Source organism: Thalassophryne amazonica, chromosome 11 (genome assembly GCF_902500255.1).
Source record: "Thalassophryne amazonica chromosome 11, fThaAma1.1, whole genome shotgun sequence".
NCBI lineage: Eukaryota > Metazoa > Chordata > Actinopteri > Batrachoidiformes > Batrachoididae > Thalassophryne > Thalassophryne amazonica.
Window position 1 is genome coordinate 2,731,433 of NC_047113.1, and position 16,943 is coordinate 2,748,375.

Below are 16,943 nucleotides of genomic sequence, written 5' to 3' on the forward strand. Positions count from 1 at the left end.
GTTTTCCGTTTTCTTCCACGCGTCTGTTTTTTTTTTTTTTTTTTTTTTTTGTCCATTTTAAAGCATTGGAGATCATTGTAGATGAACAGCCTATAATTTTTTGCACCTGCGTATAAGTTTTCCCCTCTCCAATCAACTTTTTAATCAAACTACGCTGTTCTTCTGAACAATGTCTTGAACGTCCCATTTTCCTCAGGCTTTCAAAGACATGTTCAACAGGTGCTGGCTTCATCCTTAAATAGGGGACACCTGATTCACACCTGTTTGTTCCACAAAATTGACGAACTCACTGACTGAATGCCACACTACTATTATTGTGAACACCCCTTTTCTACTTTTTTTTTTTTTTTACTAATAGCCCAATTTCATAGCCTTAAGAGTGTGCATATCATGAATGCTTGGTCTTGTTGGATTTGTGAGAATCTACTGAATCTACTGGTACCTTGTTTCCCATGTAACAATAAGAAATATACTCAAAACCTGGATTAATCTTTTTAGTCACATAGCACTACTATTATTCTGAACACTACTGTACATTATACCATACATTTACATTAAACATACATTACCTCAATGAAGGTTGATCTTAGTGGTAACAGAACTGCTACACCTATCTTTATCCTTAAATTAAATCTGACCTACTGCGCAAAATTGATTCTTCTACATCTTTTAAATTTAAACAAAGCGTCATTGTTACTTGTTGAGCCCAACCGATATGGTTATTTTAGGGGCCGATTCTGATATTAGGGAGAAAAAAAATTTCGATACCAATTTAAGCATAAAAAAAAATGACAATATTCATAACATTTCCTTATCAAAACCTTATGACAAAGAAATGTAACTGAAGCTTTTTTACAGTTTAAACAAGAACTTCATTATAAATAAATATAACCAACAACCAACCAATGTAGATCATGCTGCCTTGCGCCGGATTTGAAGCATGATCAATGTCGCATTGCTCATCATTTACATAAAACATTCTTGTAGTCTGGACATTCTTCTTGGAAGGAATACTTCGACGATCTCCTCAATCCCATCGTCACGTCTTCCGAAGAGGAAACAGAGACTGGGGGACTCAGAGGCGGACTCATCCATTACCCAGGCCAAAGTCACCGAGGTGGTCAGAAAGCTCCTAGGTGGCAAGACTCCTGGGGTGGATGAAATCCGTCCTTAGTACCTTAAGTCTCTAGATGTTGTGGGACTGTCTTGGATGACACGCCTCTGCAACATCACGTGGCGGTCGGGGACAATGCCTCTGGACTGGCAGACTGGGGTGGTGGTCCCTCTGTTTAAGAAGGGGTACCGGAGGGTGTGTTCCAACTACAGGGGGATCACACTCCTCAGCCTCCCCGGTAAGGTCTATTCCAGAGTACTGGAGAGGAGAATTCAACCAATAGTCGAACCTTGGATTCAGGAGGAGCAATGTGGTTTTCGTACTGGTCACAGCACACTGGACCAGCTCTACACCCTCCATCGGGTGCTCGAGGGTTCATGGGAGTTCACCCAACCAGTCCACATGTGCTTTGTGGATCTGGAGAAGGCGTTTGACCGTGTCCCTCAGGGCACCCTGTAGGGGGTGCTCCGGGAGTACGGGGAACCGCAGCAGGAGCTTGGTTCGCTTTGCTGGTAGTAAGTCAAACCTGTTTCCAGTGCACATTGGCCTCCGCCAGGGCTGCCCTTTGTCACTGGTTCTGTTCATTACATTTATGGGCAGAATTTCTAGGTGCAGCCAGGGTGTAGAGGGGGTCCGGTTTGGGAACCACAGAATCTCATCTCTGCTGTTTGCGGACGATGCGGTTCTGTTGACTTCGTCAAATCAGGACCTTCAGCGTGCACTGGAGCGGTTTGCAGCCGAGTGTGGAGCATCCGGGATGAAAATCAGCAACTCCAAACCCGAGGCCATGGTTTTCAACCGGAAAAAGGTGCCTTGTCCTCTTCAGGTTGGTGGAGTGTCCTTGCCTCAAGTTGAGGAGTTTAAGTATCTCGGGGTCTTGTTCACGAGCGAGGGACGGATGGAGCATGAGATCGACAGACGGATCAGTGCAGCATCTGCAGTGATGTGGTCGCTGTATCGGACCGTCGTGGTGAAGAGAGAGCTGAGCAGGGGGGCAAAGCTCTCGATTTACTGATCGAGCTACGTTCCGATCCTCACCTATGGTCATGAGATTTGGCTCATGACCGAAAGAAAGAGATCGCGAGTACAAGCAGCCGAGATGAGTTTCCTCCACAGGGTGGCTGGGCGCTCCCTTAGAGATAGGGTGAGGAGTTCGGTCATTCGGGAGGAGCTTGGAGTCGAGCCGCTGCTCCTCCATGTCAAAAGGAGCCAGCTGAGGTGGCTCGGGTATCTTTTCTGGATGCCCCCTGGACGCCTCACTGGAGAGGTGTTCAGGCACGTCCCATCGGGAGGAGGCCCCGGGGAAGACCCAGGACACGCTAGAGGGACTAAGTATCTCGGCTGGCTTAGGAACGCCTTGGGGTTCCCCCGGAGGAGCTGGAGGAGGTGTGTGTGGATCGGGAGGTCTGGGCAGCTTTGCTTGATCTGCTGCCCCCGCGACCCGACTCCAGATAAAGTGGAAGAAAATGGATGGATCGATTCTTGTGTGTTCTGACCCCATGACACAGCAACCACTTATCTCATGTTGCTGTAAAAGGACTGCTCTCATTGAATAAATAGCAGGTGCTTGTTTTGCCTCTCTGTGACCAAGGGGTGATGGGGTCCTGGCCATGCTTGACAGCACTGTCAACAACGCCTCTGAAGTGCCGTCTGCTGGACAAATATGCAATGACATCACTGCCAACAGCCAGAGTGTTTTTCTGCATTGTGTAGTTGGTAAAATAAAAGTAGTCATATCTGAAAAAAATAACAGTGATACCAGTGATTTCATGGAAGGTTCATATTGGGCAATATTATCAGCCAACAGATGTATTGGTGGGGCCCAAGTAAGTTGAGGACCAGCTCCTCACAAAGTGTTTAAATCTGTGTTGTACTTTTTGAGATACTGACATGAGCTAACAGCTGGTGTGATCACATAACCTAAAACAGTCAGTTGGCAGAAACAGCGAGAAAAGTAACTGTTTTAACCACTTTTCCACTTTAATAAGGTTTTGCCACACTGACAAGTACAGCGCACTGCCAGATTATACAAGATTCTGGCCATGCTGACTCTGTCAAAGCCAAATCACTGACTGTGTTTTTGTTCTCATTGTTTAGTGAGTAAAGTATTCCATTTGTAATCATGTGCCTTTTGTAATAACCACAAATGTGTCAACACACCCACTGCAGCTTAAATCGGCAACTCATGTCATTATCTAATCCAAACAGAGACAGTCATGTAACTTTGGTTTTATTATCCTTCAGTCAAACAAGTTCATGTGGGTCACTACAGAGCTACGTAATACAACAGCTGTCTGCTTTACCGAGCTGTACCAGGTGACTTTTACAAGTTTAACACGGTGCTTCTGTCAAGAATCAACTTCACTGCCAAGAAAACTCTGTTCATTTTTCTGTACTTCTCAGAAAACACGTGTGTCTCAACTTTCAGTGAAACAAGTATGCAACTTTAAACTTACATAAGTGGCCAATAATTTCACTTTCATAACTCAGTGAAGTCAAATCAGATCAGATTTCCAGCCAGAAAAGTCTCCTGCGTGTGCCATTGGGCATTCTCCAACATCAGCAATTGTTCATATAAACTCACCAATTCAGTTTACCCATTTTAAGATGAGAGTTGAACCACTGCTTCCATATAAATAGATGCACTATGAAGCACTCTGAACACTTTTCTTCCTGGTGACAGTTTTTAAAAAATGATGAACTGTCACAACAGAATTCACAATAGGCCTTTGGCAAATTTGTGCATAACTGAAGAAAGACACTGACCATTTTTCCTGCTATTTTCAGTTCACCTTATTATCTTCAATAAGTAAATGAGCCCTTTGAAACAGCTACACATTTGTTAAATCACAATTCTGTTTTATCAAAAAACAATACCACATTAAGTCTGTATTATATAAAGGCTGAGTGGATCCTTGTCATTTGATTGGTGCTTTGTACGTCACATGACATGGATTATTCATCCCATTTATGTTGCATTGCATTTAGTGTGAAAATTTGATTCCATTTACTGTGCAAATTTGGTTCCACACTTTTTGTACCATTGCATACTGCAAACCCCACCCACACACTAGTGGGGTTGGCGTTTAGCTGAACGTGGCGGAGTTTGTTTTGCTGACGGACGCCAATTTGAACAAGCTAACTGACTGTTAATTCTTCTAACACACACACACACACACACACACACACACACACACACACACACACACACACACACACACACACACATCCACTACGCCGTAAGCCGTCTGGAGGCATTAAGAGCTGTTAGGATGAAGAGGATGAAGTTAGGATGAAGACCTGGACAAATTTCTGATGCGATTTTTCGCTGGACTGAGGTAGTACACAAAGTCTTTTTTTTTTTTTTTTTGAAAGTACACAAAGTCAGTGCACAGCATCACGGACTACATCGTCAGAATTATTTTTTAACTATCTAACTGTTTTTCCAAGTTGACTGAGAACAATTTTGGATCCTATTTAAAGTTTGTGTTGGACTGTTGACATCAAAGCATCAGTGATGAACACCAAAATGTAAGTCCCTTTTCTGTTGTTTATAAATTAATAAAATATCAAATGACAAGGATCTATTTTAGCCGTTATATAAAATAAATCATAAATGTTTTTTTTCCATTATTTCAATGGAAGGAACATTTGATTTGGTGAAAGATGGCATGTTCCATCTTTCACCTCATGAAACATTCGTACCATTGAACTCATAAACATTCATTATTTGTATATTATATAATGGCTGAGTGGATCCTTGTCATTCGATTGGTGCTTTGTATGTCATGTGATATGGATTATTCATCCCATTTGTGTTGTGTTGCATTTAGCGTGCAGTTTGGTTCCATATGTTTTGTACCATTGCACACTGCGAATCCTGTCCACAAGTGGGGGCTGCGTTTAAACATGGCAGAGTTTGTTTTGCTGATGGACGACGACTTGAAGGAACTAATTGATGCTGCTAATTCTTCGAACACACACACACACACACACCATAAGCTGTCTGAAGAGCTGTTAGGATGAAGAGATGGACTAATTTCTGACGCGATTCCCCTCATTGAAACATTCCAGCTTTCACCTCATGAAATGTTTGTAGCACTGAACTCATAAACATTCATTATTTGAATGTTATATTCCACTTTGTTAAAGTATAGTGAGCCTTCCGCTACTGAACACACCCTCCACTAGGCTGCTGTACCTTTCAGTTGGCTGCAGGGATAAACAATACTATGGTGTATTTTCACCGGGGAATTTGTTGCTTCATGCATTTTTTACACTCACTCCAATTTCACACTGTCCAATCTGCCATTGTCCTTTGATAGCCATGCATTGCGTATCTCTCGCACCTCATTATCCAGTGATAGAGGATCAACAGCTGCAGCGATGCATCACTAATGTTATGACCAACAGTGGCGCCGCCGCGAACCTCCTGCGAGCAGATCAGAACTCACTGGGTTTATTGCACCTCATTAGACATTTCTTAGATTTATTGAAGATGTTTTTTTCCTGTGTTTTGTGTGGGTTAATGTTGCGATTTTTTAAACAAGACAAAGTAAATGCATTAAGATCACGTTAAAAAGCTCTCTTTTCACACTCGCTTTTCATGCTAGATTCAGAGTTGAAAGTATGATTGTGAGAACAATACAAACATTCAGTATCAATCTTATTTAAAGTTTTTTTCAAAGGCTCATGGCAGTAATCACAACAGGTAGGCTTGTGTTTAAGTGCAGCTATATTTAATCAAACAACCAATCATCTGGAACAGTCCACATTCATTTAGTTACTGCTTTTAAACCACACCAGGTGGTTTATTCTGTGCCAAATCTCATTCAGGACATTATGTGCAATTTATTTAGCTAATGTGGTAAATGTGCCTGTTAGAGATTTAGGAACACATTCCAGTCCGTTGCTCAACAGGACAGACTAATGTTCATATCGGATGCAGCGTTTATTCTTTTTCCGTGTTCTGACTTTACTTTTATGAGAAAAGAAAATCCCACTGCACACTTTTATGAGCTTGTGACAGTGATATGCAGCGATATGCTTTTAGAACAGGATATTCAAATGAAATATTTATCCAGAATGATGATAATGGCATGTATTAATGAACTATTTTCAAGAGATACTTCCAGTGACACCGACCAGTACTGCCTGTGGCTAGAGATGGGTAATAAGCCAAAAATGTGACTGCAATATTTTTTTCATATTGATTAATATTAATATTTGTGAAGACAAATGCGGCCAGTTTAGAGTATTTGGATAATGACTGAAAACTTTAAAAAGCAAAATTTATTAGATAAACTTCAGAATACATTTATTAACTTGAGAATCGCACTTCTAGAGTGCAAACCTGCACCAACATTAGTTTCCAATTCCTGAAATTTTTACCTTGGAAAAACCTTTCAAGGTCAAAGGCCAGTTAGATGTGGTTTTTCATAATCTAAAATATAATACAAAATATAGATCAAAGGGGCTTTTCAATATTAAAAAGAATCAAATATCTGCTAAATCTGCAATACAGATCAGATACGGATCAAATTTAAGTCTATTTACTGAAAGTGCCAGTTTGCACCTCACTGTCACAAATGAGAGTGACTGAGGCACTTTTGATTGAGATATAATGCCAAATATACACCAAATGGGCTTTTCAATATTCAATTCAAATGTTCACAAATTCTACAATCTGGATCAGACTTTCTCAAGCGATAATGAGTGTCAGTGTGGACCTCACTTTCAAATATGAGAGTGATTGGGGCACATTTGATTAAGATATAATGTAAAATATATTAAATGGGGTTTTCAAAGTTAAATTTAAATGGGCACAAAATCTGTAATCTGGATCAGATCCAGATCAAACTGTGTCAGACAATAAAGGATACCATCCTACATAACAACCTCAAATATGAAAGAAATTTTATCTTTTTGGACAGTTAGAAATTTCTGAATGTTGATTAAATGTTAATGATAAGGATTTTTCCAATTTTACAAGATTTTTCCTGACTTTGACCTTTGACCTATGACCTTGAAAACTGAATCAGTTCTTGCCTATTAGGATATGAATCTTCAGTAAAAATTTCATAAGAATATATGGAAAAAAAAATCAAAAAGAGGTGAAAACATAACCTCCATACTTAACTGCGTAAACATGCTTTATCTGCCTCTACAAAAGTTAAATTGTCTTGTAACATTAAAATTATGTAAATAGATACACCTCGCACGCAATCCTTAATTGGAGTAAGTGGTTGAAGATTTTATATATATATATATATATATATATATATATATATATATATATATATATATATATATATATATATATATATATATATATATATATATATATATATATATACACATACACACACACACACACACACACACCTTTCCACAAATTTCTTCACTGCTCTGGCCTCTAAACCACCGCCTTGCAGCATGCATTTTGAAGTGCAAACCAAAAACTACAGGCTGCTTATTTCTGCCATAGAATAGGTTGTTAGATGTATCCATATTGAGTACAAATGTTAAAAGCGTATCAGCATTATAAACATAAATTAGCACCCCAGTGGCACCAAATAACATAATCTTAGAAAAACTACAAGCTTTCTCAAAATAATCTTAACTATACACATACAGTGGTATGTAAACGTTTGCCCCCCCCCCCGATAATTTCCATGATTTTCCTTTATAAATCATTGGTTATTTGGATCAACAATTTCAGTTAAATATATCATATAGCAGACAAACAGTGATATTTGAGATATCTGAGAAGTGAAATGAAGTTTATAGGATTTACAGAAAGTGTGTAATAATTCTTTAACCAGAATTAGACAGGTGCATAAATTTGGGCACCCCAACAGAAAAAATAAAACAATATTTAGTAGATCCTCCTTTTGCAGAAATAACAGCCTCTAAATGCTTCCTGTAGCTTCCAATGAGTCTGGATTCTGGTTGAAGGTATTTTGGACCCTTCTTCTTTATGAATGCCTTAGTAGATTTTGAGCAGTGTTTAGGGTCGTTGTCTTGTTGAAAGATCCAGCCCCTGCACAACTTCAACTTTGTCACTGATTCATGAACATTGTTTTCAAGAATCTGCTGATATTGACTGGAATCCATGTGACCCTCAACTTTAACAAAATTACCAGTACCTGCACTGGCCACACAGCCCCACAGCATGATGGAACCACTCCAAACTTTGCTGTAGGTAGCAAGTGTTTTTCTTGGAATGCTGTGTTCTTTTTCAGCCATGCATACCGCCCCTTGTTATGTCTAAATAACTCAATTTTAGTTTCATCAGTCCACAGCAGCTTATTCCAAAATGAAGCTGGCTTGTCCAAATGTGCTTTAGTATACCTCAAGTGACTCTGTTTGTGGCATATACGCAGAAAAGGCTTCCTCTGCATTACAGCATCATACAGCATCTCTTTGTGCAAAGTGCGCTGTATAGTTGAACGATGCACAGAGACACTATCTGCAGCAAGCTCATGTTGTAGGTCTTTGGAGCAGGTCTGTGGGTTGACTATGACTGTTCTCACCATCCTTCACTTCAGCTTATCTGAGATTTTTCTTGGCCTGCCACTTTGGGCCTTAAGTAGTACTGTGCCTGCAGTCTTCCAATTCCTCACTATGTTCCTCACAGTGGAAACTGACAGTTGAAATCTCTGAGATAGCTTTTTGTATCCTTCCCCTAAACCATGATGTTGAACAGTCTTTGTTGTCAGGTCATTTGAGAGTTGTTTAGAGGCTCCCATGTTGTCACTCATTAGAAGAGATACAAAGAGGGGAAACATTTGCAAAAGGCCACCTTACATACCCTTTCTCATGATTGGATTCACCTGTGTAAGGAGGTCAATGGTCAATGAGCTTACCAAACCAATTTTGTGTTCCAATAATTAGTGCTAAATGTATTCAAATCGATAAAATGACAAGGGTGCCCAAATTTATGCACCTGTCCAATTTTGTTTAAATAATTATTGCACACTTTCTGTTAATACAAGAAACTTAATTTCACTTCTCAAATATCAATGTGTTCATCTGCTACATGATATATTTAACTGAAAATTCTGATCCAGACAACCAATGATTTATAAAGGAAAATCATGAAAATTATCAGGGGTGCCCAAACTTTGGCATATAACTGTATGTATATGTGTGTATGAGATTTGGAATGAGTGGAGCTAATAGGGTTTTAAAAAGGAATAATTTGCACCATGTGCCATGCTGAGTTATCACATTACAGGGTAACATATTACGCACGTCATAGTATACAAATAATGAATTTAAACACATTCATTATTTTTTTTATATAATGGCTAAAATAGATCCTTGTCATGTGATATTTTATTAATTTATAAACAACAGAAAAGGGACTCACATTTTGGTGTGCGTCACTGGTCCTTTGACGTCAACAGGTTCCAAACAGTCCAACACAAACTTTAAACAGGAGTCCAAAACTGTTCTCAGTCTATTTGCAAAAACAGTCAGATATTTCAAAAACAATTCTGATGATGGAGTCCATGATGCTGTGCACCGACTTCATGTACAGTCTGCTTTCCTCAGTCCAGCGAAAAATCTCGTCAAAAATTTGTCCAGCTCCTCATCCTAGCAGCTGCCTCCAGACGATTTACGGCGTGGTGGATTTGTGTTTTTCACGTGTGTTAGAAGAATTAGAACTGTCAATTAGCTCATTCAAATTGTCGTCCGTCAGCAAAACAAACTCTGCCACGTTAGCTAAACGCTGTCCCCGGTAGTGTGAGTGTGCGTAGTGGTCGGAGCGTGCAGTAGCACATTTCATACAGAATTAGAACATGCTAAAAAGCACTATTGCAGAGTAAATGAGACACAACGGCAAATGGTACAAATAATCCATGTCACATGACATAAACTATAACCCACCAATCAAATGACAAGAATCCACTCAGCCGTTAAATAAAATCCAATGGATGTTGACATAGTTTGAGCTTTACTTTACAGACCAAGCAATAAAACTATTCCACATATTAATCCTATTAGTTCAACCAATAATTTACACCACTTTTTTTTTTTTACCAAAACTGGAGCAACTTTAACTTTTGACCCCTGTACAAACTGAAATTTATCTTTGTCAACATGCTTTTACCCCATAACATTCAGTCATAGATAGCCTAAACTATACTTTTTTGAAATCTTTATGATCAGACAAATAATGTGGTGTAGTTTTCAATGTGATAGGAGCATTTATAAAGTTTGACCCCTGTGTAACTCTTCAGTTGACCCCTACTTGGCCGCCTACTGAAAATTCAAGTGGCCAGTTGTTTTTTTTTTTTTAAAAGAGTAATGTCTAAGGAGTAGTTCTGCCTAATTTGGTGCTTGCATCAACAATTGAAGGATTGTTTCAGTTATCCGCTGCACTAAAATTCTTTCCTGAAGAAGAGTTTCTACACACTGGTGCTCAGTCTCCCCGGTGATCCCAGAGTTGCAGTCACAGTTTCTCATCAACACACCACCTCCTCTGTGTATGTATGAAACAGAATTAGTCTTCCCAGTGGTGACCGGCAATAATACCCTTGACCTACATTTGACTGATTCATTGTTTGATGTTACACAACGAGGGAGGGGAGGAGCCATGTGTGCTTACGCAATGTTTGGTCCACTGGCCCAGCCTACATAACGCTGTTATCCAACACATGGCGAGGCTGTACTGCTTATATACCAGCAGAGACCTGGTACACCGTGTGCAGGACACTGTGATACCTCAGGCACACTTCATTACGACACTTTGTTATGTGACTGTTAGTTAGTGACATGGTTATTAGCATATTATCAAGTACTAAAACTGCATTCAAGTGGATAACAACAGCACAGAATATGGACTGGCCAGAATTACAGGAGACACACTTTTCATGATTCCTCTTCACAATAAAGGAAAGTTCTCCACATTCTATTAAACAGGACATCACACAAGATAAGACCTGTCATGATGAGGATGCATCTGGTTATATTATGTGCATGTGCACACTGCTTATGATTAGACACGTTACGTGCAACTTCACACAGGCCAATGAACAGCAGACCACATGGATATCACCAGATCTACAGTCCTGATCGTCACCTTTCCCTGTGCATTCTGTCCCGAGCAGCTTGTATCATGCACCTTCAGAGTAAATCACACAATAATAACAACAAACAAACCTGTAGGTTAAATGACAGACGTTACAAACAAGGGACTATCCAGGTGGAAAAGGAGGCTATTTTACGCTACATGAACTTCATAAGCTGTACCTGGACGTGTTCTGTTTTGTTGTGAAAACTGTGACATTGGACGACACCACCTGCCAATGATGGGGTGTTTAACAAGACAAAAATTCTACAATTAAACATCAACACCAAAATTTCTTTTTTCAGGGAGACTTGTATTCTACTGACACATACCACACATTTCAGTGCAGACCAGATTTCCTATTTAACCATCTTAATATCATATACAAATAATGCATGTCACCAGATAATAATAATAATAATAATAAAAAAAAAAAAAAAAACATGAGGTGATGTATAATTTTTTTATGTTCCCAAGAAATGACTTGTTTCTACAAGTGTTGCAACTGTTTCAAGTTTAGTGCACATAAACAATGTCAAATGTGCGAGGTCTGTCAATAAAGTAACGGTCCTTTTTATTTTTTTCAAAAACTATATGGATTTCATTCATATGTTTTTATGTCAGACATGCTTGAACCCTCGTGCGCATGCGTGAGTTTTTCCACGCCTGTCGGTGACGTCATTCGCCTGTGAGCACTCCTTGTGGGAGGAGTCGTCCAGCCCCTCGTCGGAATTCCTTTGTCTGAGAAGTTGCTGAGAGACTGGCGCTTTGTTTGGTCAAAATTTTTTCTAAACCTGTGAGACACATCGAAGTGGACACGGTTCGAAAAATTAAGCTGGTTTTCAGTGAAAATTTTAACGGCTGATGAGAGATTTTGAGGTGATTCTGTCGCTTTAAGGACTTTTCACGGTGCGAGACGTCGCTCAGCGCTCTCAGGCGCCGTCGTCAGCCTGTTCAAGCTGAAAACCTCCACATTTCAGGTTCTATTGATCCAGGACGTCGTGAGAGAACAGAGAAGTTTCAGAAGAAGTCGGTTTCAGCATTTTATCCGGATATTCCACTGTTAAAGGAGATTTTTTTAATGAAAGACGTGCGGACGGGTCCGCGCGTCGGGACGCAGCCGACGCGGCGCGGCGGCACAGGAAAAACACCTCCGTGTTGATAACCATTTGTAAAATCCAGGCGGCTTTTGATGGCTTTCAGTGGAGTGAGTATATGAGAAATTGTTTAACAGCAGGACATGTTCCAACTTGTCCTTAAGGCTTTCAACAGAGGTGTTTTTCCTGTGGCGGAGCGTCGCGGCGGCTGCGAGCCGTCTTTCATTACAAAAAATCTCCTTTAACAGTGGAATATCCGGATAAAATGCTGAAACCGACTTCTTCTGAAACTTCTCTGTTCTCTCACGACGTCCTGGATCAATAGAGCCTGAAATGTGGAGGTTTTAAGCTTGAAACAGGCTGATGACGCCGCCTGAGAGCGCAGAGCGACGTCTCGCACCATGAAAAGTCCTTAAAGCGACAGAATCACCTCAAAATCTCTCATCAGCTGTTAAAATTTTCACTGAAAACCAGCTTAATTTTTCGAACCATGTCCACTTCGATGTGTCTCACAGGTTTAGAAAAAATTTTGATCAAACAAAGCGCCAGTCTCTCAGTAACTTCTCAGACAAAGGAATTCCGACGAGGGGCTGGACGACTCCTCCCACAAGGAGTGCTCACAGGCGAATGACGTCACCGACAGGCGTGGAAAAACTCACGCATGCGCACGAGGGTTCAAGCATGTCTGACGTAAAAACATATGAATGAAATCCATATAGTTTTAGAAAAAAATAAAAAGGACCGTTGCTTTATTGACAGACCTCGTATATGTGTTGTCTTGATTCTGATGTGTGCCATTATTACAGTAAACAAGTAATAATTGTGGATTAACTGCTGTTTCTTGTCTGTGGAAATGTGAGTGTGGACGTAATCTCGTTGTTGTTGCACTTGTAATGACAATGACAATAAAGCTCATCCATCCATACATATATATCATGATAGCAATGCATTTGTGTGTTTAAATACTGCTTATCTATATTATAATAACCAAGTGGCCTCTGTGTGTGTGCGTGCATATGTATGGCTTCGATCACGCAACCAGAGAAAGCTGACATTTGCCATTTGCTTAAGTATTTTGGGTCAAGGATGAACGCTGTGAAAATGGAAAGTTGATAGGACAAATATTTTTGGAGAAACTACGGATATTAGCTAACAACACTGAACAATGGACGTTGCTAATTATTAGGGCTGCAACAACGAATCAATAAAATTCGATTACAACAGGCGTTGGCAACACATTGTGTCATTGATGCGTTGTGTCGAGCGATTATGGCACTAGAAGTGACCAGTGCACAGAGCAGATCAGACGCTGTTTCGTAGAACTACACACTTAGAATATGGCAGAAGCAAGTAGACAGAAGAAAGTCAAGACTTCAAAAGTGTGGGAGCACTTTACATTAACGCAAAGACGTTTGTTAACTGCAACATTTACAAGTCGGACCTCGCATGGCACGGGAGTACGACGGTAATGATGCATCTCAAACGAAAGCATGTCAGAGTCATCAGCGAGGAAGGGGAGAGCTCAGTGTCTGGGCAAGTTAACAAATCTTTATTTTTGACTGGACAAGTGGACAAGAGAGAGAGAGAGAATATGTGGGATGAGTCACATGTGTCATTGTGAATTGACCACATAGTTTACAAGTTATACAGAGAATGTTGCACATATAATGAGTCAGCTACAGTTTTTGATTTAGGTTTGATGGTTAACTGGTTATGCTAATTGCTCATTTGCAGCAATAAAAATACCTCTTTTTTCACCATATATTTTATAACATTTATATGCTTCAATGTTGTTTTATGGCAACTCAGCACTTTGATAAAGCAATGTCATTTGAAATAATTATTTTTGTTCTTTAATATAAACTGCTTCATTCTTTATTATTTTATATTTCAACAGCCAAGGGACATTTGACGATTTGTTGATTTTCAAGTATTTTAAGTTTTCAAAAATGTTCTGTTGTTAAATAAAGTGATGGAAGGAGAGAAAAATTGTTTCTCTTGCACATTTTTAAAAAATTCCCCGCTAATCCGATTAATCGTGTTGAAACCCCATCAGATTAATCGATGATCCAAATAATCGTTTGTTGCAGCCCTACTAATTATATGCTGGACTCACACGCCATTCCAACAGAGGGCAGTAAATCATTTATATATTAAAAGTGTTTGTGCATAACTTTATTTAGTAAGTTCAAAGTAAGTGTCATTCCATGTGAAATCATCAGATTTTCCAAAAATTTCCCAGGTCACCGACTTGGATTTTCATGATTTTTTTTTTTTTTTTTACCAGTACCTACATATGTCTGATGAACACGTGCAAAATATTTCTGCTTAATTCCAAGTAGTTTTTAGATACAATTTTTTTGATAAGAGTACCCACAATCCTATTTTTTACTCGCCAACACATTTTGAGCTTTTTTTCCATTTTGTAAAAAGGCATTATCTCAGCTAAAAATGCAGATAAAACGCTCAAATTTGGAATACACCCTATTTGGGCACCCCAGATATAGTACTAAATGTCAAAAATTGGATACAGAGCTAATTTTTCATTTTCATTCTATGGCGTCACAAAAATGGCAGTTTGTCCATTCTCGCAAAAAAATAAAAAATTTCAAAGAGCTGTACTAAAGAAGGGATTTAATGGATAATCTTCATATTGTAGAATACACATATCTGGGGTACTAGTTATATGTGTGTAAAACATTGTGGTCATAACTTGAAGGGTTATGTGTGTTGTTACCTAGCGGTACGGCTCGGTTGCATCTGTGTTGGTACCTAGCAGTACGGCTCCGCTGTACATATGTTACCTAGCGGTACGGCTCGGTTGTATATTTGGTACCTAGCGGTACGGCTCGGTTGTGTATTTGTGTACCTAGCGGTACGGCTCGGTTGTGTATTTGGTACCTAGCGGTACGGCTCGGTTGTGTATTTGGTACCTAGCGGTACAGCTCGGCTGTGTATTTGTGTACCTAGCGGTACGGCTCGGCTGTGTATTTGTGTACCTAGCGGTACGGCTCGGCTGTGTATTTGTGTACCTAGCGGTACGGCTCGGTTGTGTATTTGGTACCTAGCGGTACGGCTCGGTTGTGTATTTGTGTACCTAGCGGTACGGCTCGGTTGTGTATTTGTGTACCTAGCGGTACGGCTCGGTTGTGTATTTGTGTACCTAGCGGTACGGCTCGGTTGTGTATTTGTGTACCTAGCGGTACGGCTCGGTTATGTATTTGTGTACCTAGCGGTACGGCTCGGTTGTGTATTTGTGTACCTAGCGGTACGGCTCGGTTATGTATTTGTGTACCTAGCGGTACGGCTCGGTTGTGTATTTGTGTACCTAGCGGTACGGCTCGGTTGTGTATTTGTGTACCTAGCGGTACGGCTCGGTTGTGTATTTGGTACCTAGCGGTACGGCTCGGTTGTGTATTTGTGTACCTAGCGGTACGGCTCGGTTGTGTATTTGTGTACCTAGCGGTACGGCTCGGTTGTGTATTTGTGTACCTAGCGGTACGGCTCGGTTGTGTATTTGTGTACCTAGCGGTACGGCTCGGTTGTGTATTTGGTACCTAGCGGTACGGCTCGGTTGTGTATTTGTGTACCTAGCGGTACGGCTCGGTTGTGTATTTGTGTACCTAGCGGTACGGCTCGGTTGTGTATTTGTGTACCTAGCGGTACGGCTCGGTTGTGTATTTGTGTACCTAGCGGTACGGCTCGGTTGTGTATTTGTGTACCTAGCGGTACGGCTCGGTTGTGTATTTGTGTACCTAGCGGTACGGCTCGGTTGTGTATTTGTGTACCTAGCGGTATGGCTCGGTTGTGTATTTGGTACCTAGCGGTACGGCTCGGTTGTGTATTTGTGTACCTAGCGGTACGGCTCGGTTGTGTATTTGTGTACCTAGCAATACGGCTCGGTTGTATCGGTCCAGCGCTGCTTCCAGCTTCCTGTCGCCGTACAGTTCGTTGCCTTCTCGCCGCAGCCGGGCCGCCTGGTATAGGTTCGGGAACCACTTGGCCAGCAGGCTGCTCAGAACTACGTTGACCCTGTAGTTCTGGACGTCGTTCTCTTTGGATCCGGTCTTGCAGTCCCTGCACACAAACGGCCTGCGCTTCTTCTCCCTCTCCAGACACTTTCTGCAGAAACTGTGTCCGCACGGCAACGTGACGGGCTCGAACAGGAAGCTCGAACACATCCGGCAGCACAGCTCCTCGTGGCCGGTACCTGCGGCACCGGCTGCCTCCTGTCCTCTCCCGTCGCCTCCGTCTTGCCTCCTGATGTTACCGGACAGATATTCTATCAGTTTTGCCAGCTGCGCGGGTCGCAGTCTGTCCGGACAGGAGGCTTGTCGGTACACATCGAGGGCTTCGGCGATTTTGCCACCGAAGACGAGCGCGTCAGCCCGCTTCACCATCAGCTCCTGCCGGCTGTCTGGATCTCCCACGTCCGCGAGCTGACACCCGTAAATATCCGCCGCTAGGTCGAAGTTTTTCGCCTGGAAAGCCCGGGCTGCGAGCTGCAGCATGCTGTCCTCGGTGTCCGGGTCCATCCCCGCTCGGTGCTGCGGACTCACCTGTGACATGTGTCGGTTCTGGTTCTGATCCCCCGCTGCCACAGCGCAGCTTCACACCAACAACTTACATCTTACCAACGAAAACCCTGAACGGA

At 41.2% G+C, this 16,943-nt stretch overlaps 1 protein-coding gene across 1 annotated transcript in view; it reads right to left on the bottom strand.

Moving 5' to 3' along the window:
• LOC117520228 (LON peptidase N-terminal domain and RING finger protein 3-like) overlaps positions 1-16,943 on the bottom strand; it is a 59,791-nt gene extending 42,848 nt beyond the window's left edge. Inside the window, exon 1 of the mRNA XM_034181538.1 lies at positions 16,176-16,943. Coding sequence (XP_034037429.1) covers positions 16,176-16,857 — 682 coding nt within the window. The 5' untranslated portion in view covers positions 16,858-16,943. The remainder of the gene's footprint in view (positions 1-16,175) is intronic.